Here is a 26945-nt window from a genome sequence, read left to right on the forward strand (position 1 = left end):
TGCCAGTCAGGGTCAAACCACGACACTATCCTATACTTAGGAGTTTTCTCCGAATCACTTGCAGTCCTAGTTCTGCTCCCATTGAAACTGTCCTCAGGATGTGAAGGATTACTTATCTTTGGTAATGCTTTGAAACACAGTTTAAACTCCAGTGCAGTTTCTGTCTGTCATCTTTAGATTTTTTAGTTTATGTGTTACTTTTTCTGTCTCTCTCTCATGTTACTCTGCTATTATACTTGCTTGTTTGTAAGTTTTAAATTCTTGATCCTTGTCTTGAAAAATTCTAGTGTTCCCGCTCTTTTTTCAACTTTCTCATTCCATACTTCGTTTCACAGGATTTACATAATCATTCTTTGCTTGCCTCTTAACATTTATGCATGTTTCAACTGCCACCCAACCCTGCTGGGTAATCAAGACAAAGTAGTGTCTTAAAAATTGTGTGCCTATGGAAGGTCACTGGAAGGCTACTAAGTCCTTTCATTGTCCACACTCTCGATAGTGGGGCCTAGGAAATGTCACATGATATTTCTTGTTATGTCAGTGTAGTTTCAGGATTTTGCAGGACAAGTCAATACTCTGTGGTGCCCTGTAACTCTGGCATGGCTGCTGCTTGTCACAGGTCTCTGTGAGTTCACTGAATAGTGTTTACTCTCTAACTCTAGCGGCACCACTCAGCTTTCACAGGTCAGCGCATAGCAATGGCTTCTCCTCACCTATGTCTGGGCTCTGTGCATTCACTGCTGTACCTTCACACTAGGCTTCTGCAGGATTGGTCTCCTATCCATGACATACCACTGCCCTTTCCAGGATTCTCCATTTCTGTCCACGATGTTCTTTCATCTTCATATCCTATACCTGTAGCAATCATGACACTCCTCATTATGACTGTGCATTTTTCTTTGGTCTGTGTGAAGTCAGTCCTTCACTCATTGCTACCGTCCATCGGTTACAATTACTCAGTCACAGGCCTATGTAAAGTCATAACGTTCAAGATATCTGCTTCTCTATGAAACTTCTGTGTAAAGTTTTGTTTCTCCCTTATTCTCTCCTGTTTTGAAGTAACACTGGCCTTAAGAAACTGCTCACCTCAAACTGATAAAGCCTGGCTTCAGTTAGGCACCAAAATTTGCTCATTAGAGGACTTGATCTACTTTTCAACTAATCAGTTGCAGGAAGCATTTGAGAGCACCATGGTAACAACATAAGTCACAGCTTGTACCACTTGGGATCCCTGTTTGTTTTTCACCTGTGAGCCGTGGTTCACAAGTGACTCTCCTGGAAAGTATTTGTTGGCTTAGGGGTGTTGTGTCACATCTGGCCACCAACTGGCAAGTCTCCTCAAGGAAAAGTCAGCGTGAAGAATGCTTTTTAATGCTCCAAGATCCAGATGTAAACTGTTGTTGAATTCCAGATATTCATAATCCTCTACTAGCATTATCAGACTTGCTCCCTTGCAGGACAAAATTCACGTATCAGGAGACCTGCTGGATTATATTATTAAAGACAGCTCATCTTAGTATTAAAAAGTAAGTGTAGTTTATAATATAGTGATTGGTAACCCCCTTGATTTCAGTACAGCTATTCTGTAGTAATGTACTGTGCTCCTTGCAATCAATTCTCAATTTCCATTAATTCCTAAAAGATGTAAATGCAATTATGATGTAAAACCAATTTTGTTAATGTTGTAGAATTTTAAGTACCATAAAAGACTAATAGATAGTTGTAAAATGTGTTCCTTCACTTATGTGTCAGCAGTAATTATGAAAGAAAATAATTGGCATATAATTGCAGAGTACTCTTGTGTAATTAAAATCTCAATAATAAGTGTAACCACGGAACTATACATTAAAAGCTGTAAGCTAAATCCAGGAAATGAGGCAGTGGACGTCTTCCTGCTACCTAGACCCTTGAAAATGGATGGGAAGGTGGAAGAAATGCAAGAGCAAGGAGGCCATTTCCTCGGTACAAACCTAAGTGCTCTTTTGAGTAGAAACAGGACGGGGTAAATTGATACTGCCTAATACTCTCCATATCTAAGATGAGTGCCTGTGTTTGCATACATGCTCCTATAATCAGGACAAAGGGGTAGGCAGCTTTGAAGAACAAAGTTTGTCCTGGCTCTGAGCTGCCTGCCCAGCCCCATTACCTTGTTCCAAGAAAATGCAGGAGCTTGAAGAGCTGCTGTTACCTCCTGCACGTGAACTGCTCCTGAGGCTTCCCTACTTTTGCTTCCCTAAGCACTTGTCTTGTGAAGACTGACTACTAGACTGAAAATCTGGCAAGATCCATACCTGTGCCTTTCTCCATATAAATCCTCAAACTACTGTGAAACGTCAGACTCTTAGAAGGGCTAGAATTCCTGTGTTGTTAAATACATGAGAATAGAAGTCACCATCCCTGGAGGTGTTCAAAAAATGTGTAGATGTGTCACTTCAGGACATGGCCTAGTAGTCATGGTGGTGTTGTGCTGATGGTTGAACTTGACGATCTTAGAGGTCTTTTACAACCTTAATGACTCCATGATTCTACGATGACTCTCTGATTCTATAATAGAAAGAGGAATAAAACATAGCTAGCCAAAAGTTCTCATGAGTCTGAAGGTTTCAGTGTGGACAGGGCCTCTTGTCTCTGTGTTCTCTGGCATACTGTCTGGTTTCCAGTTTTCATGTCCTTTAGTGTTGAACAGAAAACAACAGAAAAGTGGAGGTGAGAATTTGGTGAATGCTAACTTTTTTCGCTGGCAGATGGGTTTTCCAACATGAAAGCATTTGTTTGAAGGAGAAGGAGAATGAAAAATGAGAAGCTATCTCTTAGCAGCGTTCCCTGCATTATTCTTTAAAGTTAATGCTCACAACAGAAAATATGCTTCCCTTGGCTTCTTTTCTTAGCACAATTTATTTTTCCTGCACACATCCTCTGTACTTCTTCAGCTTTTTTACCTCTCAATGAATTTGTGACTTTATTCTGCCACTTGCTTGCAATGGTAACAGCTGTATTTGTTTTAGGCTGCTTTTTATAAATTATAATACTTCAGTTATAAATAATCAAATAAATATTAAGTAAATAATTCATATTTTTCATTATTAGATGTTGCTTACTAATCTGTTTTGTTCAGTTTATGGCAAAATGTGCACTGTTTTCGTAAATTTGATATTGCATTTCTCTGAAAAGCTAGGCTGGGCAAATACATCATGATTAGACATTGATGTATGCCATTTAACTACAGGCAGGGAAAGTGTACTAGAGTGAGACTTGAATGGGAAATACGCTAGTGACTGATCAAAAGTATTTGGGAATTACCAATTCAATGACTAATTTGAGGGAGAAAACCCCAAAGTTTCAGAAAAACACACTGATGTATCATTTTTTTATAGACTGCATGTCTAGTCTGTTTCAAAATGCTGTTTCAAGGGGAGATTTACCAAAAAGATTCTATTAAAAAAAGATTTTTAAAAAATAAGACAAAAGAAGAAAAGAACAAGACATTAAGTTTGATTCAAACAAAACTTTTTCTTCTTGACATTGTTTTCAAGCATCCTGTAGGCACAGGGCAGACTGATCCGAATTAGAGTTTCTGGAATTCCGCCTTCTCCTGCCCTGAGCAGTGTGGCTTGCACTTTCCTCTGTCTTGCAGTGGGGCCAGAAGTTGATCACTCAGAATGTGGATCCAGTTGAAAATTCATTGCTCTTTAAAACTAGCATTTAGTCTTCAGGAAACTGGTATGTTTACAGAAACACGGTATCCATCTACAGAAATGTGGCTACTGGCCCAAGTGGATGGGGGTCTTTGGGGTGTGAAGCTACATGGCTAGGGACTGGGAGGAATTTGGGATCAAAACCTGCATCACTCACAGCCTGAAATCATGTGAAATGGCAACCTACCAACTGCCTGTGTGAATTGTGAGCCTGCTAGATGAGATGCTCAGATGGATCACAGAGAGGAGAACAGCAGAGGCTTCATTAGAAGATAAAGCGTGATGCTCTTGCTCAGGACTCATTCTCAGCACTACTCTCTGTATTCACATACTGCTCTCTGGGAAGCCCAAATGCTGCTTTTTCCTTTGGAGAGGGTGAAAGGAGAAGGTCTGAATGCCAAAGCGATCTCCCTGGCAGGTCAAAGTTCAAGCAGGGGTTTCTAATTTGGTTATACGTATATAAAACTGTGTGTATGTATACCATTATATAAACTCGTGTATGTATGTTTGTGCTTTTAGTCAAAAGGAAGCATTGCAATTAGTGGTATGTTGTGGTTTTTTTTTTTAAACTGTCTCTAAATATTTGAAAGGAGCTAACACACACTGCAAATATTTAGTTAATTGTCTTTGTTGAAATGAAATTTAAGAAAGCTCTAAAATAATAATATCCTACCAGTATTAAGAGGTCATTTTGTGTATATGTGACTGTTCCAGTTGAAGCCTGTTTCAGCCAAAACATCTGTTCAATTATCTGTGATTGATATGTGAATTTTTTGGCAAAAGCCCCACCCAGTATTTTTAATAGTGAATATTAAAGTTGTATTTTTAATGTTTTAACATATGCAGTATTTATATAACCAAATCTGGATCTATGTGGTTACTGCTATTTATACTACTGTTGAGGCGTATGATAGATGAGAATCCAGTGTGTTTTGAATAAACAGAAAAGATGGATCCTGTATGACCAAGATTATCATTTGAGTCTAAGGAAATAGAACAGAGTAGCCAAGATAAATTGCAGTGAGAGTACAAAGAATCAGTAATGTGTTCTCTCCTCTCAGACTTTTGTAAATGAGATCTCCATCTGACCAAAGAACTTTGTGGTAAAGATATTACAATGCGTTTGAATTATCCTTGACCACAAATGCCAGTGTAAGGTAAATTCCAGTAAGGCCATTTAGATATGTAGACACAATTTTCTGTATTTTTTCTTTAGTAAGCCAAAATATGTGTTTAATTTATTGCTATGCCTTAGTCTGCTCATTCCTTATTGTTTACCAATTACTTGGTTTTCTTGCTGCAGGTTTCCAGAATAATTCTGAGTCTCTCATCTCGGAATACTTTCCTTACTGCATGCCGAGAATAAAAGGCATCTTGTGATCAGTATTACACAGATAGATTTGGTGATGCCCCCTGCAAATGGACCAAAGTTTTCCTTGAGACAGCTATATTAACTGAAGACTGCCAATACGAGTAAAAAAAAGAAAAAGACAAAACGCTACCCCACTAAGCACTTAGAGACATGTGATCACTTCTGACCTGTTCATGTATGTTAACACTTACCCAGCAATGCAAGGCATGAGAGGAGAGCAGTTTCTGTTATGAGACCATGTCTTGAGGTTCTTTCTCAAGCAGGCAGTCACTGAAGTCCTTAGGAGCACACCCTACACTCAAAACTTAGCATAATATGGGGTTTTGCTACAGGAATGACTTCCTGCATTTTCAATTGGTGAATGCTCTTAAAGTATTTACTTAAGATGCAAGTTTAAGTGTGTGACTCTATCAGGGCTTTAAAAATAATGGCTAGATTCTGCAGGCCTTAATAACAGTAGTATAATGAGATTTATTTTTTTCCCCAAGGATTTCAGAAAGCTTTGACTTAGTGCTCCTAAGTAGCTATCATCATATATAGAAGGAAATACGTTGGAGAGTAAATGCATTATAGGACATGTCAAAGGACTGCAGTGCCTATCCTACAGGAAAAATTTGGCTTGAGCATCGTTAGCCTCTGAGCAATAGGCAGACCTCACAGAAGTCTCCTGAATGTAGCCAGCTTCTGCTGTGCAACATTTGGGTGTTGCATTGTTGAACATATCTTCCCATTGCTCAGTCACAGCCTAGCATACAGTGTGTATGTGCCTTTGTTACGTAGCCTCCCCTTTCTGAACTGATAATGTCTGTCAGAAAATCATAGTGTTTGTTAATACTATTCAGTGCAGCAGAAGTATAGGAAAAAATATGGCAGAAAAATGCTGAAGCAAAGGTACAAAAATGTTCTTCTGCAGAGTGACTCCAAATTTATTGTGGTGGAGATGAGAGCTAAATCTGGGCAACACAGGCTATGGCATATAGAAAATAGTACTGTTAGGATGGATCAATGCAGAATGTGTTGTAGTAAGTGTTCAAGTGTTATCTACTGAGTGGGTGTCTTTTGGACCGTCATTTTTGGGGAGCTGAGTCTAGCAGTATAGATGGGAGAGCTACCTGATGTGGTGATAGAGTGTATTGGGGACTACTTTTAAAAACTGTTGATAATTCATCGTGTTCTACAGAGATCACTAGAAAGTGCTGTCTAATCAACATTTCTGAAAATCTGATATTGTCCATTTGCTGGCTGGTGTTGGTAGTGACCGTCATACCCCTGTGGGAGGATGCTATTTCCAGCCTAGGTACCACATTAGCTGAGAGAGATGAGTCTCTTAAAGCTCCAGAAACAGTACAATACTGCACTTTCCATCTATGAATGAGGTATTTCTTGGACACTGATTCACAGCCTGTTTTCAAAGCTTCTCATGTTAGGTTCAGCTGCAATGTTTCAAGCAATTATTTTTCGTTGCTTGATGATTTGCTCAGATTGCAAGGCTGCTGCTGCTGCCTTCTGATCATCTGCAGAGCCTGCAGGCATCCAGCAGAGTTTATCAGCTTGGCCTCCTCACTTCATCTGAAGCACACTTCTGCCTGGGAACTGTTTCTCTAGGAAGTCCTTGGATACAAGGAACTAGTTCCAGAGTCAGTGTGGCTCTTTTATACCCTTGCTGAGGCTGGGCAGTTGGAAATGCAGTCTGGTTCCTTGTATTATGTGTGTTTAGTTGAAGAAAAAGAGATGCTCCTACTTGATTTGTCTCCTTTTCTGAAGAAGTACAAGAAACGCCATTGTACTCTTTTGCAATCTGTCTTTGCTCTTCCTCACACCTGGCTGCACAACCTAAAACGTATAGCACATGGATTGCAAATCCAACATAACAATAATTAAATCCGTATCATAGTTGCAACTAACTGCAGTCAAGTGTGATAGTCTGGAGGCGAGATGAACTCCCTTAAAGAACACATGCTTCAAAGAATTTTAAATTTTAACATTGTCAACATAGAAAAAGTTATTTTTTTATACTCAATGTTGTGATTTTTTAATGATAAAATGTAGGAAAGGGAGCTATACTGAGTATGACATTTTCCAGCACCCACTTTCCCCATGTAAAGTTAAATCCCGTTTTCTAATACCACCTAATATACAATATCTCACTAATCTTTGTAGCTTTCAAAACAGTTTTTGAGTATTGATGTATCTTGACTAACTCAGCCTGAGAGGTTTTGTTTCAAAAAAGAAATTACTTTCCAAAGCAGACATGGAGTATGCTGTACTTCAGTCTTGCTCTTGCTTATTCCTCTTGACAGCTACCAAGAACAGAACAATTTCCCTTATACTGTGCAAGAGGAGAAGTGTTTTTTTCTCAAGTAAATGGAGTATTGGGACACATAACAAACCAGCATCATTAGCCTTCCTTTGGTTGATTGATGAAGATGAAAGTAGTTTTGGCCCTGAAATCTCAACAGTAAAATAAATTCAAATTCTTTCCCTTGTGTTTTGTCTGGATTTGTTCTTCCCTCAGTTAGTGCTCGCAGATTTGAAATTAACTTTGATCTTTTCCCCTTGCTGATAGGCCTGTGTGAGTCCAGACTTGAGTGTGTTCAATTTTCGGGTCATAGCCTTTAATAATGCCCATCTAAATAGCTCTGTTAACTTGGTGTAGCTGTGCCAAATTACATCATCTGACAGCCTAGACTGACAGTCTCATTAAAACATCAGAAGGAAAGCAATCATATAATAATCTGCATTATTTTTTATAAATTAATCACCAGATTGTAACATGACCTGAAGATAGAGGAACTGCTCAGTGGTGAGATTATGAACTAATGACAACTCTTGAGTCCACATTGATCTCTAGACTTAAGGCATTGCAGAGTATGATGCGATCAAGAACTCAGGCATAGTGTGAGCACCTACTGAGACCTTCATCAGTCAGGTTCTCCTCCACCACCACAGAGAGAGCTGTTAACCAGCCCCTTTTTAATCTGGCATGGAGGTGACCCCACTGACGATAGTGAGTCATAGTAGCTGATAAACTGCCAAACGGTGAGGCAGCTAGATTGTTTATTGTGTATTTCTTGGCTATGCAGTTATCTGAAAATGAGATGATAGCAGGAATTAGGAGGTCATATACAGGACTGAAGTCTCTCCTATTAGATTTGGCATAACTCTTATAAAATGTTCCTGTTGTTTGAGACAGTCCATCAACACAGTACTGTGTGTCTAACACTTTCAATGGTAAAGTGTTTAAGAAGAAATAGAACAATGCAAACTTTTATCAGGCTTTAAGCCTAATGTTGTTTAACCCTAATGATGACAGCTACTTTCAGTTCAGGCAATTTTCCCTGTTTGATGTAGCCTGTCTATCTAGTAACCATCCGTGCATGTTTATTCCAAAGTCTGTTCTTCTTGAAATATCATATATTTTTTGCACCCACAGACAGAGATCAACTGCATTAATAGCTCTGTCCTGTTGCTTATTTTGAGTCTGGCTCCTAACGTCTTAGTCTGGTTTTGTCTCATGCCCTTTAGTTCTTCCCCTAAAAGCAACAGTGGGCAGTCCATCCACACTCCCTCTTCTTATCATGTGTGATTTTATAGTTTTACAATGTCTTCCTTAAAACTCCTTTTTTTTTTTCCAAGAATGAAGGGTCTCAGTCTACTCAGTGATTCCTATATGGCTGTCACAGCAAGGCTTTTACAGCAGTTGTTGCTCTTCTCTGAACCTGTTTGTGGTCTAATTTAACTCTTTGGAGGCAAGGAGACAGGGACTATGCGCTGAGTTCAAGATGTGGATACAACATGGATTGCTGTATTTAAGTAGTATTTTATTCTTAGTCTCTATTACTTTCATAATGGAATGCAATGTTTGCCTTGCTTCTTGCTCTTACAAAATACTGAGCTGATATTTTCAAGGAATATTCTGTTTCAACACCAAGGTGCTATTACTAACTGGTATAGGTCAATTCAAATTCCAGCATGTTATATGTGAAACTGGTTTTAAGCCACAGGTATTGCTTTGTATTTATTTACATTGAAAGTCATTTGCCATTGTTTAGGCTTTTACTGTTATAAAGCTATCCTATAATTTTTCAGGTCTGCTTTTATCCTTGTTACCCAGGCCACTTGTGATGATGCTGCACAGCGCTGACTCTGCAAAACCCTTTCAGCAGTGCAGGATCTCCTATCTAGTTTCCTGTTGTTTAACCAATTATTTATCCACCTCAGAGCCTGTTGCTTTATCCAAAATACGTCACATGGTGTTACTGTGTGACTGCCAGTGATTCCTCCCCTTCTCTCCCTATTTACACTGAAGCTGTAACTGCCCAGGGAGGTTTTGAATTCGCCACAAGCAAACAAGCCAACCAGAACACTTTGATTATCTTCATCTGAATCCCCTCCCAATCAAGCCTCTGCAAATACAGACACCTTTCCTTTTACTGCTACTGATCTTTTGTGAGAGACTTCAAAGGGAGATGCCATCCTGGAAAGGTTTGTAGCATATGATTAGGAGGGCATACTTAGTAAACAAGACATATTCGTGCCATCTGTTAACACTTTTAAATTAAAGTAAACCCTCCAAAATATTTCCCCTAAGAATGAATTGAAATTTAAAAATCTCTTAATACAAAATTGAATCATGCCTTTATATGCTTGTTTGTTAATATTCCAGATCATGTATTGAGTGATGAAGCAGTATTTTAAGGTGCCATTCCTCTGGTTTTCAGTTTGGTATCCTAACCACTCTTTTGGATTTTTTTCCCTCCAGTATTTCTTTCTTGAGATTGAGTCTGCTCGAGTTGGGGTTCAGTCTCTATTTCATTAATCCCTTCACTAGTTACAGGCCTGTTACCTGGTCTAAAGTTTGACTTCCATGATCTTGCTGCTTCATCTGTAAAATTATTTAAGGTATAAATCTCTGTGCAGATTAGTCTGTCTTATTCCCTCCAGAGGAATTACTTTTTGCCCTTTTAATGTTAACTCTTTGGCCTCAAGAAGTTTGTTGATTTTATTATTGATAATCAAGTTTGATATGATGTATTTTACAGATTATTGGCTTATTTGCTGGCTAATTTGGCACTGAATGTAGCCAGGGCAGCTGATTATGTGTTTTTCCATTGACACTGCCAAAGTACAGGAGGTGGTAGAGTGGAAACACTCCTTCCTTCCTCTTTGAGGAAGTCTGATTTGAGTGGTTTTTTTTTTTTTTGATTCTGCATTTTATTATTTCTGGTATTCATCAGCTTCAGAAGATGTACTGAAGTTGTGATGTATTTGTAGCAAGCAATTTGTGTCATTGACATGAAAGAAATTTGCAAATAAAGTTATTCTAAACATATAGGGAAGACTTTGCTTTACATTTGAAAGTCACATTTCTCATGCTGTAGTAATTAGTGGCCATAGAAAAATATTCCAAAAATAACCAGGAAAATGCACTTGTTTCTAAATTCAAAATGTGCACCAGAAAGAATTAAAACTGAATGAGAATCCTGATATATTTTTTTCTCACCTCTGTGCAGGTTCTTCAATGAGTACTGCAGTAGTGCAGAGGTCTGTGCTTTTTTTTATATTTGGCAGACTTAACAATCTATTCTGCATTTGTGCTTGAGTTTCTAACAGCTCATTTTCATTCTGTTGTGTGCCATTAAAAATTTCCATCTTCTTCAGGGGAAGCATGCCTGTGTTTTTAGGCTTCCTGTATCATCTTCCATTCAGAGATACTTTCTGTCTGCAGATGAGTGGGAAGATTTTCGTTGGAAAGGTAGCCATGCCATGAAGAAACATTGCAAAGGATGTGCAAAGTCAGCTGTGTCATTCCACAGTGCTTTATCTAGGAATTAAGGTTATCTACTTTCTTCTAAAATGTTTTGACCAGAACTTTCATTCCAAGGCTTTCTGGTCTTTGCTTATACACATTAGGATATTCTTTAACTGTTTATATTCAGAGGTGGGAATAAGGGAGTAAACTAAACAGGATATTAACACCATCACGGTTGGTAGAAGCAAACAAAGAGGATGGCAAACTGTCAAAACTTGCAAATTATTGCATTATTGCTTAAGGTCTGACATTTGGGCTTGAGCATGTCTGCTCTCTATATTGTTGAGCAGCTAAAAATAAACCTAGCTCTGTGAACTAAATGGAGTTTACTTTTGCTGTCAGTGAATGAGCCTGTACTTTGCACCTTTACAAGCATGTTATGTGTGACTGGTTGCCTGTCAGGAGTGAGAAAAATTCTTAGAGCTGTCAGACGTTGCTTCTATTTATTTGTAATAGCGTTACAAGAGAATCTGCAGTCATTAATGAGAATCTCACATTATGCATACAGTAAGGTAAATCTTTACCCCTGAGAAATAAAGAAAATAGAAAAGGGGATGTTTGACAAAAGGTAAAAGGACTACAGATTTTGAAGGAAAATGAGGAAATTATAAGATGCATAGTATGGTAACAGGAGCCATACACTCTTATTTTTTACTGTATTATTTGAGCACTACTCAAACTGTAACATGTTTATTTTCACAAACGTCTTTTGGTAGAGGGAGGTTTCATTATCTTCATTTAATCATTGCCAGAAAGAATTAAATTATGCCTATAATTATAAAGATGACATAAGTAGGGAATTGCTCTGGACTGACATCTCCATGTCAAGACACTTTGAGTCCTGGTGTCTCACCTGACCTGTGCGCTGCCCTTCCTTTTTGAAATGAAACTGACATACACTTTGGTATGCACGTTTTTTGATAAGCTCATTTTGTATCTTGGAAACAAACCAACAAGATCAGCAAAATTCCGTTCATTGTAAAGGGATTCACTATTTTTGGCACAAAACATAGATGCTTTCACAGTCGCTTTCTGAATCTGGCAATGCTGTGCCATTCTATCACATGCTACCCATGCAGGGGGCCAACAGCTCAGTATTTGGCTCAGCTTTTGCAAAATGTATGCGATCAGAGTTCTGTGATAGTAGCACTAAATTGCTTTTTATTTGCACTATCACATTATGTTGTTATTTGCCTCAGTTTCCAGGACTGGTATCAGGGGAATAGACATTAATTCTGAACAATTACATTTGCAGACGTGACTGATCCATTTGGTGATGGAATAAATGGGAAGATGATTACTTTTACTGAACTACTAAGACTTGTCTATTTTTTTTTTTTGTTCTCTACGAACTGTTTCATTGTTTCTTTCCTAGTGTGGCTGCTATTACCAATGTCAGCAAAATATGTCTGATTATATTAACTGAAGCCATTAGAAACTTGCTGTCTGTATGTGTCTGGTATTCTTCTGTCTAATAATCACAGAAGGATAAAATGTTTAGGGCCCAGATAGTTTGTCTTTTTAAGAGGGAGGTTTACATGCTGCAGGTTTTATAATTTATGCCTTTTCATTTCCTATGTATATTTTTTAAAAATCATAAGAAAGATTAGTAGTTTCATTGGACTCCCTTAGACAGTAGTTAATCACTTCTGTTTCAACTTCTTTCTACCCTTCAATGTTTATCTTTTCTTCCTATTAAGATACAGAGCACAAATCTATTTCTTTGGACAAGTATTTTTAAATAACTCATTTTTCTAATATATACCTTATATATAACTATATTCTTTTGATATAGAATGAGTGGTGAGTGGTTTCACAATGAGGAAATAATGAGAAAAAACTGACTAAAATGTAGAATTCAGAAATGAATTTCGTATTTGCAGCGTTGCTAGAAGCAATATGCTAAGCACAAAAATGTCTGAGGCTTTCCTAGAATACAATCTTTGATTTTGCCCTTTTTGTTGTCTTGACTGTGACTGACAAATATGACGTCTTTAGTATCATATACTTTAGCTCATATTAGAGGTGTCTAAATAAACTGCTGAGAACACTTGAGGTGACATGGCTGATGTGACAAATGGGCTGTCTGAATGAGGCAAGATGGGAGTCAAATTAGGCTGACAAAATAATAGCAGTACGAGAAATCTTTGAGCTGGACACACAGTACTTATCATCAGAAGAAGGGAGGTGATTGTCCCTCTGTACTCAGCACAGGTGAGGCTGCACCTTGAGTATTGTGTTCAGTTTTGGGCACCTCGGTATAAGAGAGATATCGAGGTGTTGGAGCGAGTGCAGAAGAGGGCAACAAGGCTGGTGAAGGGCCTGGAGAATAGATCTTATGAGGAGCGATTGAGGGAGCTGGGTCTGTTCAGTTTGACGAAGAGGAGGCTGAGGGGGGGATCTCATCATGCTCTACAATTACTTGAAAGGACATTGTAGAGAGGTTGGTGCTGGTCTCTTCTCACAGGTAGTTAGGGACAGAACCGGGGGGAATGGTTTCAAATTGCAACAGGGCAAGTTTAGGCTGGACATTAGGAAGAAATTCTTCATGGAAAGGGTGGTCAGACACTGGAATAGACTGCCTAGGGAGGTGGTTGAGTCGCCATCCCTGGATGTGTTCAAGTGTCGTTTAGATGTGGTATTGGGTGATATGGTTTAGGGGTGACCTTGTAGTGTAGGGTTAATGGTTGGACTTGATGATCCCAAGGGTCTTTTCCAACCTGAATTGGAATTCTATGATTTTATGATACTCCACATTTTACATGCTGTGGTCTTATGGAGCAATAAGACTTCTCTACAAACTCCTATTGTAACAGAGGATGCCTCACAGTGCAGCTCCTCAATCTGTGGCCTCAGTCTGTGTCTAGGCTGGAACTGAGAAACTACGAACTGGAAAAGATTAAGCAGAGCATGGTAATTGTGCTATAATGATTCAAAAATATCCTCTGTTACAGCTGGACAACTGTAACTGTCAAAGTGAGTGAATAATACAGATGTGCCACTAACTTTAGAATGACAGAATTCTCACTTGATATCTGACATTTATAGAAATCGAAGTTCAATGACAAATCTAGATTTTCAGGCAGGGAGAGCTTTTCTACTTAGTCTAGCTATTACGCATGTCTAGCCATGTTTCAGGACATTCATCTTTTGGTTAAAAAGGATAATTACTTTTGTGAGTTTTCACTAGTCAAATTATAATCAATAGAGCTACATTCTTTATATACATCTATATAAGAGGTTTTGTAGCTACCATACATTTTTTTTCTTTTTGATGATGATAAGTTAGTAATAAATCTTAGACTTACATGTGTTTTTTACTGTTAAGGCATGAAAGATAGAAAAACTCTCCTTGGAGAAATTCGAATTTTATTCAGCCTATGCATTTCTACTATAACAGTATAGGCTGCTGTTAAAAGTCCTGCTTTAAACTACTAGGAATACATGATGGACTGAAAGAAATATCTGATATATTTTTCTTCATGTGCTGATTGAAAAGCAAACCAGACCTTCCAGATTTTTCTTCATTTAACTTTAGTGCTGAGATTTCCTATTGAAGTGGGAAGGCCCAATACAACTTTACAAAGTAGAAAAGAAGCCAAGATATAAATATATCTTGAATAATTCAGAACCAACTTACTGAAAAACTTCCAGTCTTGAAACATATTGGAAGAACTCTGTAATATGGAATATAGATTTGACCAAAAAAAAAGAGTCATGAGAGTAAGAAATCTGTTTGTCATCTGCATAGCGATACTTAGTCATTTGAGTAATATAATCAGGGAGTGCAATGATATAGACATAGAACAATGCAGGGCCAAGAATACAGTCCTGTGGGACGTCAGCTGTAAGTGAAAAAGGACTTGATTAAGGATGACTATATTAAATAACAAGTGAATGGTCAGACAGAAATAACGTTAGCCAGCACAACATGTTAGCTTTAATGCTAGAGTGCAATGAATAAGAAGTGACAATTTTGAGTATTCAGAATAGAAGGCGGACAGCACTTCAATAGAGCAAATACTAAACTGTGTTCACAAACACCTGTACGTCTGTCATTTCAGGTGACATCGTTTAATGCGTGTCTCCAAGAGATAGTTATAAATCCACTCTGGCAATGAGAAAAACAAGTTCTAACTTTTGGTAAGGTTTGCAATTCAATAAGCACTCTGGGAATCAATTGGTTGAACAGATCTTTGCCAGTTATCATTATGATAATGACCAAAGGGCATGCAAAGAGACAGCTGGAACCACTGCAGGTGAAGGCTTGAAAAGTGCGAAAAGGAGCCTTACCAGAGAAGTACCTAGCACAGGTTTTTATTTTGATGGCTCAATAAAACTAGGTGGGTGGTTTGAGATATGACATGAGATTGATGATTTCAAATTTATTTTAAAATTCTTTGATTAATTTTAATGTTAGGAAAATATGGGAGGGTGTGGGAAGCATGGTAGCTAGTAATCCCAAGCTAAATAGTCAACATTCTATTCTTTTGTACTTTTTGTTTGTGGTGCAACAGGAATCACCTGGTCCTGTTTTCCCTTCTTTATTTACTTCACACTAGTCTTTCTAAAATGATCTTCTGGGGTGATTTTTAAGGCTTTAAAAGCCTAAAAGTTTTTTAAGGCTCTGATTCCTTGGCATGTAATGTCGTTTTGTGAACGGCACAACTTTCCAACATATTTTATTCAAATATATAAAGATCATATTCTTCATCTGGTCTTTTCTCTCAAGTCATCTGACTGATTTTATTTGCAATCTGTGTAGTCACATGAGCCTGATCTGGAAACAACCAATTAGACGAGACTGTCCCCGCTCTTGCCAACATGGAGTATAGTCCCCCAGACAGAGGACACACGCTTGACTTATCCAAAAGCTGAGAAGAAGCCTCCTGATCTTAACACACTGAAATTTAAACTCTCATCTGTTATTAATTTCCTGCAAATGATTACCAGAACATCTGCTCATGCCCAGTAATTTTTTACTTCCCTCTCTTAAAGCTGGCTTCCCCAGTGGACTGATGAAAGAGACATTCTGCAGCTTACTCTTTAAAATAACACTGGTCCACTGAAGAAATGATAGCTGAAAGTGATGTAGTGATCTTTGTAGCTCATGTTGCGGGTCTACAGGAAATAAGAGCAAAATGATTACAGTAAGAGAAGTAGGATTTCCATCTAACTCTTTTTTTTTTTCTTTTTTTAAATCAGGAAGCATTATGAAACATGCAGCAGATGCACGTTTGTTGTTTACATGAGGTTGTAGCATTTATACAATTTGAAAAGATTAAATACTGGTTCTGAAATGCTGATGCAATTGTGATGTGATATGACACAGTTTTATCTGAAAATTGATATAAATTGTATGAAGTATCACTGTGACTGAGAGGAGAGGTTTTTCTGAGGTAAATGTGCTACAATAATCTTTTAGATTTAGACATACATTCAGACTGTGACTCATATTTCTGTTTAAAACTTTTCTTAACTCAAAGCTTTTGAGAAAGAGAATGTCCTTGGAGTCAATTTCCAACCAAAGATGCTAAGCTTCCATGGACATGTCCTGTGTTCCCAGCTTTGTAGAGCTATGTTCCTTGTTGATTATAGCGACATTAAGCTTTGTCTGTTAACATTCTTTCTCCATACATATACAACTGTTTGTACGTATAACAGGTAGCTACTCAGAGGTGGGGCACCTCAGTTTTGCATTTAAGCCCAACTCAGTTACAGGTCTCATCAAGTAGGACACCTTGCTTCAGTTTTCTTTTCTCACTGCTAAATTTCAAGATATATGAGGGGGTGCAAAAAGAGGTTCATGCTCCTCTGAAGGAAGGAGACTGTCCTGATCTTTAAAGACATATGAGTAGGAAAATGCAAAGTGACAGTATACCCTAACACCAAAGCCCTAGTGTGCACACAGCTGCACAAAGATCATTAATCCTACCATTAATTGAGCCTTTAAAATCTACCCTTCTACTTCCATGTCCTTCCCAAAATATGGTCTCATATCTTCTTTCTAAGCTCCCTCCCAACTTTTACAGATGAACACTCAGTAAATGTTCTTCTGTATAATTTACTAATATAATTTTTTTGTGTGCATTGAGCAAAATTCCATAGTGATGTGTCTACATTTCATTTTCATACTTTTGCAAGGGGTGCTGCTTTTTGGTCTTAGACTGCCTTTGCATAGCTCAATTTTGCTACCAGGACAGCTCCTTCTTAACAGCACAGAGTGCAGCAAACTGGCTGTGCAGAGATCCTCTTGTGTAGTCTTCTGCCTCTGCACAACATAACCAGTTATTTACATAAATATTAGGCTCAGGTCTCTCTTCAGAAGTTAAATTTGAGTGTTTTGTTTAGGGTTGCTACACCAACTGCAGGTATTTAGGGCGGTAAATGTTGGGCCTGACTCCCTCTAAGGGACTACTAATCTGCTGAATCATTGAGGAAATAGTTGGGCAAAACTGTAAATGGGAACCTAAAGCAAAGCCCACCCAGAGCAGAAGAAATGTTTTTCTTTGTTGGTTCAGATGGGCACAAAACCTCACTAATGAAGTCAGACGACTTACAAAATATCTGTATGTGGAAGGTGCATTTTGCGGGTTTCTGGTTCACATGATTCCAAAATCTGGAACTATAGCCTTCTGTCTCCATGTTGCTGTCCTGGTCCTCCAGGAGTTTCTCCAACCTGAGACTCATGCAGCACCTCATGAACTGCTCCAGTGTGGGTCCCTTCCACAAGGTAGAGCTCTCCCAGGGATGGACTGCTCCAGCACAGGCTTCCCTCAGAGTCACAGCCCTTCTCAGGTGCATCCACCTGATCCAGCGTGAGCTCCTCCATGGGATGCCAGTGGATATCTGCTCAACCATTACCCCCATGAGCTGCAGTGTGCCAGCCTGCCATAACACCATGGGCTGCATCGGAATCTCTGCTCTGTTGCACATCCTCCCCTCCTTCCTCACTGGCCTTGGTGTCCCCATAGGTTCCGTCTCACATCCCTCTCTTCTCCAGGAACAAAAGAAATTGCCCAACAATTTTATTGCCTCTTAAATATGCTTGTTGCAGAGGCACTGATTGGCTCAGCCTTGGACAGAAACAGATCCGACTCATAGGTTGCTTCTAGAGTCTTCTCACATGAGCCTTCCCTGTAGCCCTACTGCTACCAATACCCCACCAGACACAAACCCAATAGAGGTGAACGTACAACTACACTGTAGGAAGCAGAGTGATGAATTTAATTAGAGTGTTAGAATATTCATCTTTTAAAGAAAAGATCACCTTTAAACTCGGCTCCTACAAAAATTAGTTATTTACTGTGATTGCTTACTTTTGCATGATTTAGTTGGAGTTGACATCTTGAAACCTTATTACTGTATTCTGTTCAATATTATTGAAATACACTGTTTTCACTATTTTATATTTCAGAATAAGAGCCAAGGATTGAGTTTTGTCCGTATACATGCACCCTGGCAAGTACTTAGTCGAGAAGCAGAACTCCTTAAGATAAAAATGCCCACTAAAAAGGTAAGTATCTTCTATCTTCTATCAAGTAGTTTTACAACTGAAGGAAGAGGGATCAGAATGATAGTTAGATGTGTAGAAGCCCATGGAGTTAATTTATTTCAAAATCAGAGCAAATGAACTTTCACCCTTATTCTTTCACATTACTATCAATTTGGAGATGATTTAGTATTCAGAGTCATATTTAAGATGAAATTTTCAAAAGGGTTTTCAAAGGCTATGAAGGCAGCTAGCTGACAGTCTGTGTACAGAAGAGTGATGACAGAGGTGAGTTTTAAGGAAGAATTTGAAAGCTGAGGGGTCAGTAGCTATTTGGATTTTTGGTGAGGAACTTATCTCAAAGGTGAGGTGCAGGAAGGGACATAGTAGGACAGCTGACTATTACTTTAAGATTTTTCTGAAGTTTGGCGATGCTGAAGAGATTGATTTGGTGGTATCAACGACTTAGTTAATTCAGACTTGCATATTGTCATTTAAAATTTGGCTCACTGTCTTCTTTATAGTCTTAACAGTCTGCTTTCAGCAGAAATACTGGCAAACATTGTAAGTTATGAGCAGCAGATTCCAAAATTTGTGGTCCTCCAATGATTTAGTGTGTTGGCTAGCAACTCCACTGAGGTCAGTGGAACTGCCTTGTGCTTTTAGTTAGTGATAAGTAAGAGTTGCACTACTGGACACTGATTTAATTACATTGTCATTAGAACTGAAGGACAGACTGATTTTATTTTCTTCCACAGGGTTGTTTCTTTTTTGTTTGGGTCTGGATGAGGGTTGGATGTTGTGGTTTTTTTTCATATTAATTATTTTCATCCATCAAAAGCTTCAGTGCTGTTCACTTCTCATGTTGCTAAAATCTGTCACTGTCAGATGCCTGGCAATGCCAATCTTGCATATTCTTACTGTATTGTGTTTGCATCCCTGGAAAAAAAAATCTGGTTACTTGTAATCACTCTTTGAAAATGAATAGATTTTGGGCAGCTACAGTACCTCTGTCCTTTCTGACGTATTGAAGGACGTGTAGGCGTTGTTTTCTAGAAATGGACCTCTGTGTTCAACTTCTCTCTCTGATCCCTTCCCAGGTTTGTTCCTTTGGCGCATCTTTAGTGACTGCTCCTTTCTACCTCCTTCTCTCATAGGAATTTTCTCCTCCTAGCTTTTTGCAGATATACTGAAACAATTTTGACACTACTTTAATTGAAGAATAGTGCCATTGTATTGTTCTGAGTTAAGGTCTGCCTAGGAGCTAATAGTTTCCAATGGCTGCCTTATTCATGAACAGTTCTGCATCCTCTTCTCTCCTCTGAATGGGAGAAAAAAATACACAGTGTATCATAAGGCCCTAAAGACACAGAATCTTCTTGAGTAAAGACACTTGAAAATATTGACAAATTACTTTGTTTAACCACTATTTATTATACATTAATTATATTGTTGTTTCCTTTAAAGCAACAGATTTCAATGAACCAGTCAGGTCTGTGCATATCTCATGTTGAATCAGATTGGCATATAACTGACATTTATTGAATAGTATGAAAAATATTCAAAAACTAAATGAACATGCAGTCATTGATTAAGCAGTTATGAAAACAGTATTTAGGCTTGTACTTCTAATTTATTTTGGCGTGTAGAAGAAGACAAAATGAAATATATCTACCAACAAGCGAAACAGATCTCAATTTTCCTGAAAATTCACTGTGGTGTTATAAATTGTTTTGTATAATGTAAAAGCAATATGACATTTTTAAGGGGAAGATTGCTAACAATTCTTGTTGACTACATTATTTCAACTGCAGAAATGGAGCATCACCAGTGCACTACCACAAGGCAAGCATGACAGGAAAACTATGTTCATGTCTTACGTTTTTAGCAACGAAAGACAGCTGTAAGAGGAATTTTCTGTGAAGAAAACACAAATCCACTTTAAAAAATCCCAAGTTCTTGTATTTTTGAGATTTGGCAATGTAAGATTGAAAAATGTAGCCAGCAACCACCAAAAAAGAAAATTATAGTTCTGTTCAGAGAAAAAAAAGATTGTGTTCAAGGCACATAAGGTATTTTCTGCGATGTTATTTTTATTTATTCAAACATGCAGTGAAACCATACACAAAGCATCTTCAGTGGAAAGTATTTATCTGCTTCTAAACATCATGATTTGGTTGCAATTTTTTTTTTCAAATGGTCAGCTGTAAATCATCTTTCAGAACAAATGACATGCTGGGAAAATATACTTTCTGAGCAATTTTAACTGTATATATACTTCTGAATATGAAAATACAGTTATTTTTGATTGGTGAGAATGAGTCATATGCACATACATGTATGAAAAACAAACAGCATGAGGAGCAAAGAGGACCAACTGGAAGCATTGTCTGTTTCCAAAGCTTCGATGTCTCTAATATTAACGAGACTGAGCGTGCTGGGATAGAGTGCTTTGGATATTCAGGAGGGACAGGCAGTGCAGATGGTGTGAAGGGATTGTACAGTATGTACAGGAGAAATTTGACAGCATGGCCTTTTCAGGTGGGGATAATATGGTTGAGAGCCTCTGGGTGAGGGTTACGGGGATGGAAAAAGTGTTGTGGGTGTCTACTATTGATTTCCCAGCCAGGATGATAGGGCCAACAAATTATTCTGTAGGCAAACAGGAGAAACTTCTGCATTAGTAGCTCGTGTTCTTACAGACTTTAACTTTTCAGGCATTAACTGGGAATGCTATACTGCTGCGGCAAGCAGTGAGAGCTCCTAGACTTGCTATTTGTGAATGGAGAAGAACTAGTGGGAGATGTGATGGTAGGGGCCTGTCTCGGCCACAGTGATAACAAAATAGTTGTGTTCAATATTTTAATATTTTAAGTGTAATGAGAAAAAAGGTCAGCAGAGTCATTATTCTAGATTTCAGGAGAGCAAACTTCAAACTACTCAGAGAGCTAGTTGGCATTGTCTTCTGGGAATCTGCTTTTGAGGGCTTAGGAGTCCATGAGTGCTGGTCAGTTTTTAAGAACCATCTTTTAAAAACTCAGAAGCAGGCAATTCCATCAGGGCAGAAGACCACCTTGGCTTAACAGGGGACTCCTCATGGAGCTCAGGAAGAAAGAGAAATTGTACTGTCTCTGGAAGTAAGGTCAGGGTTCACAGGATGATTATGGAGTTGTGGTTCCTGTGCTATCTACTGTAGGTGATTCTGCTCTGGCAGGGGGGCTGGAAGAGATGATCTTTTGAGGTCCCTTCCAACCCCTGACATTCTGTAATTCTGTTATTCTGTGATATTCAGGGAGAAAACATGAAAGGCCACATCTCAGCAACAGTTTTTGAAACTAGCCAGTGTTATGTCAGACAGCAAAAAGGCTTTTTAAAGTATGTTCATAGCAAGAGCAGGTTTAAGGAAAATATTGGATCAATACTTTTTGAAGATACTCACCTGACAAAAAGAGATGAAGAAAAAGTGGAGGTCTTCAGTGCTTTTTTTTGTCTCAGTCTTTAATATTAATAGTAGACCTTGGACTGCCTGGTCTTCTGAGTCAGCAGCCCAGAGCTGTGGGAACAGGAACTTTTATTTGTGGACGCTGAAATTTTAAGGGACTATCTGTATCAGCAGAATATTCATAAATCCACAGGCCCTGGTGGAATTGTTCCCAGAGTTCTGAAGGAGTTAGCAGATGTTACAGCAAAACCTCTTTCAATCATCTGCCAAAGGCCTTGGGAATCAGTGGAGGACCTCACTGACTGGAAACTGGCCAGAGTTATTAAAATTTACAAGGGTGAGAGGGAAGACCCAGGAAACTACAGACCTGTTAATCTAAGCTCAGTACCTGGAATAATTATGTCCTTCATACTGGGTACTCTTGAAAGGCATTTAAACCATTAGGCACAGTCAATATGGTTTCATTAAGGAAAAGTTTTGTCCAACTAATATTGTATCCTGATAAAATAAACTTTCTTGCCTAGTGGATGATGGGTAGACAATAGATGTATATTTTTCCGGATTTTAGTAAAGTGTTCTGGACAAGTTGTCCGACTGTAAGATGAGCAGGTACACAGTGCACTGGTTAAAGAACTGATTGAACATCAGGGCTCACAGAGTTGTAGTGAAGGAGACTACATATGGCTGGTGACCGGTCACCAGCAGCGTTCCTCAGAGCTCAGTTCTAGGGCCAGTTCTGTTCAATATATTTACCGATGATTTGAATTTGAAAGTTGAATTCACATTAGCAAGATTGTTGATGATACCAAACTGGGAGATACTGTTGAGTCTCTCATGGGATAAGAAGGCTCGCAGAAGGTTCTAGAGAGATTGGACTATTGAGCATTAATCGGCGGCATGAAATTCAACAAGAACAAATGCCGGATTCTGCATTTTTTTCTGGAAGTAGCTTGTGAAGGACAAGAACTTTTTGTAACTGAAACCCTTCTAGATACAGGTACTTGCTCTTATACAGGAATATATCTTCAGAGAAGGAGCTTATTTTAATTACAGATTTAAACATGTGTAGAGTAAATTCTATCTCATTTTTTTTAGCGTTAGTGAATTTTTAGATGTGACATGCTAACATACATTGTTTTATTTACTCAGATGTATGAAATCACAGAAGAAGGGGGAATACTCAAAAAACTAAATGAAATATGGTGTAAATTGACTGAACCCCTGCAACCCCAGGTGCCACAACAAGAAAATACCAACATGAAAAGCCTCTCTTATCCATTTTCCAGAGAGAAGATATATTTGTGAGTATTTTAAATTGTGATAAGTAATGAAGAAGGCTATAATTTATTGTTTTATTGTTGTAATTTTTTTACTACCAGTATTTCAATCAAAATTCAGAAGTTCATGGAGTATTTCTGGAAATCCTGAGGAAATATCCAAGTTGTCAGATTATTCATGGATAATATTTCCAAGTTTTAAAAGCAAATTTATTGAAAGTCAGGTAAATATAAAGTAAGTGAACATGTTTTAGCATTGAGTTCAGTTTCAGTGGATTAACAGAAGGCTAAGTTGCAGAGACTTTCTGCCAGTATTCTACTTCCTTCTGCTGGGTAAGGCACTGGAAGCAGTGCAACAAAAAAAATATCTCAGTTTTGAGCTCAGACTGTAAAAGTTCTGCCATCAAATTCCTGATTATTTGGTTAAGAATATTACTGCCCATTTTGAAAAAAGAAAGATCTACTAGAAATCCAATAGAATTTTTTCTCCTGATATTATGGTAATTAAAACTTAGCTAATAGTATACAGATAAGGAATTTTTAACACCTGTCCTTTCACTCAGAATAATACTTCTGGGCCTGGTTTGACACTAAACACTCCTTTTTTTTTCGTTATGGGTGTCTCTTTGTATTTATATTTGGTAAATAATATTCAGTAATGAATAAAATGACCCACCAAATCTTTTATCGTGCTCTCTGACAATTTTAATTAATAACAAATACAAGTCGAATTTGTTGAGGACAATAAACTGGGAAACTAATTTCACATATGATAGCTTTAAGGTTTAAGGAAATGCATAATTCCAGTGGAGTAGTTATTTGAAAGCAAGTGAAATGTTGACTGGGTAGTTGCCTGAAAAAGAGTAACGAATGTCTGTATTATACTGGTTGAAACCTAATAACACAACCTCAGGATGTTAATATGTGTTGCGTATGTTATAAGGAATAGATTAAAAGGTCACCGTGTGTAAACAGTAGATGAACTCTCCTTACGTTAGTTGATATTTTTGCATATTTATGCCCACTATAATTGCAATCCAGGCAGAACTCTGAATGACATGGTCTTAAATACCACAGTCTATTATGCTGCTACTCTTTCATCTATATTTCCTTTAAATGTCTGTTTTTCTTACTTACTGTGGTTTCTAAATGAATTCTAAATCACAATATTTTATATTATCTTACTTATTAGTACTACATCTAAAAACATAACTGATTTTTTTTCACCAACATTTTAGGTATAACATCAAAGACAAAGACACTTTTTTTGACAATGGTACTCGCAGCCGTATAGTAAGTAAACAAAAGTAACATATCATTGACTTCTTGTGCTAAATGAGATTTGCTTTAATACTGTTTGTTGGTGACTACTTTGGTAATTTTATCATTTTCTTGCATTTCTCTGCTCCTGCAAAACACTAAGCAGTCAATAAATATGTAACAAATACCCTTCTGGAGCTGCCCAGTGGTCCAGGAGTAGGAGATGCTAAGTAGGAAGCCAAATACAGTCTGGGTGATGAATGGATTTAGTGCAGCCCTCTAGAGAAGAACTTTAGGCATGTTGGTGGATGAAAAACTGAATATGAGCCAGCAATGTGTGCTCAGAGCCCAGAAAGCCTCTTGTATCCTGGGCTGCATCAAAAGAAGCATAGCCAGCAGGTTGAGGGAGGTGATTCTGCCCCTCTGCTCTGTTCTGTTCTGATGAAAGCCCACCTGCAGTGCTTCATCCCGCTCTGGGGTCCCCAATTTGGATCTGTTGGAGTGAGTGCAGGGCAGGACAACAAAGATGATCGGAGGACTGGAGCACCTACCCTAGAGGGAAAGACTGAGAGAGCTGTGTCTGTTCAGCCTGGAGAAGAGAAGGCTCTGGGGAGACCTTATAGCTGTCTTCCAGTACCTGAAGGGGCTCTACGGAAAAGATGGGGAAGGGACTCCCTATCAGGGAGCATAGTGATAGGACAAGGGGTAATGGTTTCAGAATGAAAGAGGACAGATTTAGATATTAGGAAGAAATTCTTTACTGTGAGGGTGGTGAGACACTGGAACAGGTTGCCCAGAGAAGTTGTGGATGCCCCCTCACTGGCAGTGTTCAAGGCCAGTCTGGATGGGGCTTTGAGCAACCTGGTCTTGTGGAAGGTGTCCCTGCCCATGTCAGGGGTGGTTGGAACTAGATGATCTTTAAGGTCCCTTCCAATCCAAACCATTCTATGATTCTATGAAACACTGCTACTGATTCCTCTTCATTGTTCAATGTTTTTACTAAGCCCCATTTCCTAATCTTCGCCTGGATTTTATCCATAAAACGACCTCCTCTACAATCTTGTGGTAACTTCCTAGCTCCAGCAGGCTTTGATGAGAAACCTTGTATCATGTTCCTGAGATCTTTCTAGGTCTCCAACATTTTGGAGAGGCAAGATTTCTCTTTATATATATGATGCCAACTCCTCCCTGACATGCTACATACACCCATATGCAACTGAGTTTTAAAGATACAGCACATGTACTCACTTCATGTGCATCTTGGTGTTATACTTCAAAATATGAAAGCTACATGTTTTTCTATAAAGTCAGATTTTGCTTTGATTTTCTTTAGTGTAAATTTCTCATTCTAGCTGAAGTCCTTATATTTCATATAGTTTTATTAAGGGTGTGACACAGCAGGATTTAGCCTACAAATGTTAGGGCAGATAATCCACTAGCAAGACTTGCCATAGCATTGTGTTTAATAGTGGCCTCAAGTCATGCATTTATATATGAGTGAAACATATGATTTAAATATATCTGCAAATGAACTCTAGAGAGGCCTCTTTGGTTTTATTGCTAGCTCCATGATGAAATAATGCCAAAAGATGATTTATGTGTTATATCACTGTTGTTTTCCACAGGTACGTGAAATTTTGAAACGCACATCTACAAAGGCCAGAAACAGCATGGGTAAGAAGGAGGGAACATAATTATATATGTTGCTTTGAAGGGATTTGTTTAGGTATTTCACAGAATATTTATTTTTCTAACAGAACAGAAAAGTACACTGACACATATTCACAAAAAATAGAGATTGAAACAAATGCTTCTTCTGAGGAATAAAATCAGACTTCTGGTTTGGATAGGACATGGTAATGGGAGCTTGCTTTTCATTTCTATGGGTGCACAATCTGACTCATAGCTTGCATTTCATCAGTTGATATAAAATCGGGTTTGAATAATATATGATCTGCTTTGGAAAATTCAGATGTCAGCTACAATATGTTGTGTTATTTCTTCCAGGAACAGATTTTTCTTGCTATTACAATAGGATAATATATCTTTCCTGGTTATTTTTGTCAATGCAGTTTTAAAGATTATGTCTGTGAGCTGCATAATCAAATGTATGACTGAAGTATAACTGTTTTGAAGACATTGTGTGACATTTTTGAGGTAACCCTGAAATATCTGAAGCTTTTGTTTTCTTGAGGTTCAAAATATATACAGCTGTGCTTATTCTCTTTTCTCTACTCTTTTCTTTCACCCATTGTGATATCATGACATTTATCTCCCTTACGGTAAAGAAATGATAGTGCTCCTTGTCTGGCACATTTTCTGGAAGTTCTTCTGCAAGCTTTTCCACTTATGTGCAGATCACAATTATCCTAGGTGAATGGGATGGGGGGAAAGGGATGTAGGAGTGAATGAGCACCTGTGCAGTGTTTAAATTGCTGACTGGGTGGACTTAAACCACGACATCTGTGGAAGCAGATGCCTCTAGAGTGCAGGATTTTAGAGACAAGGCAGCGCAAGGTATTTAAAATGTACAGTGGGGGCACTAAGTCATAAAGACTTAAGACATATGTCATATGTCATAAGACTTAAGACTTA

The 26945-nt window shown here is 38.3% G+C and overlaps 1 protein-coding gene across 1 annotated transcript in view; it reads left to right on the forward strand.

Annotated features, from left to right (window-relative positions):
* Positions 1 to 18296: 18296 nt before the first annotated feature.
* The window catches only part of LOC104274674 (anoctamin-2-like), a gene marked incomplete at both ends in the record, with an annotated part of 120452 nt that continues 111803 nt past the window's right edge, over positions 18297 to 26945 (forward strand). Inside the window, 4 exons of the mRNA XM_009870374.1 lie at positions 18297 to 18395; positions 22963 to 23114; positions 24329 to 24383; positions 25976 to 26024. Of these exons, the coding sequence (XP_009868676.1) occupies positions 18297 to 18395; positions 22963 to 23114; positions 24329 to 24383; positions 25976 to 26024 (355 nt within the window). The remainder of the gene's footprint in view (positions 18396 to 22962; positions 23115 to 24328; positions 24384 to 25975; positions 26025 to 26945) is intronic.

The sequence above is a fragment of the Apaloderma vittatum genome, unplaced genomic scaffold (assembly GCF_000703405.1).
Source record: "Apaloderma vittatum isolate BGI_N311 unplaced genomic scaffold, ASM70340v1 scaffold8285, whole genome shotgun sequence".
NCBI classification, from domain to species: domain Eukaryota; kingdom Metazoa; phylum Chordata; class Aves; order Trogoniformes; family Trogonidae; genus Apaloderma; species Apaloderma vittatum.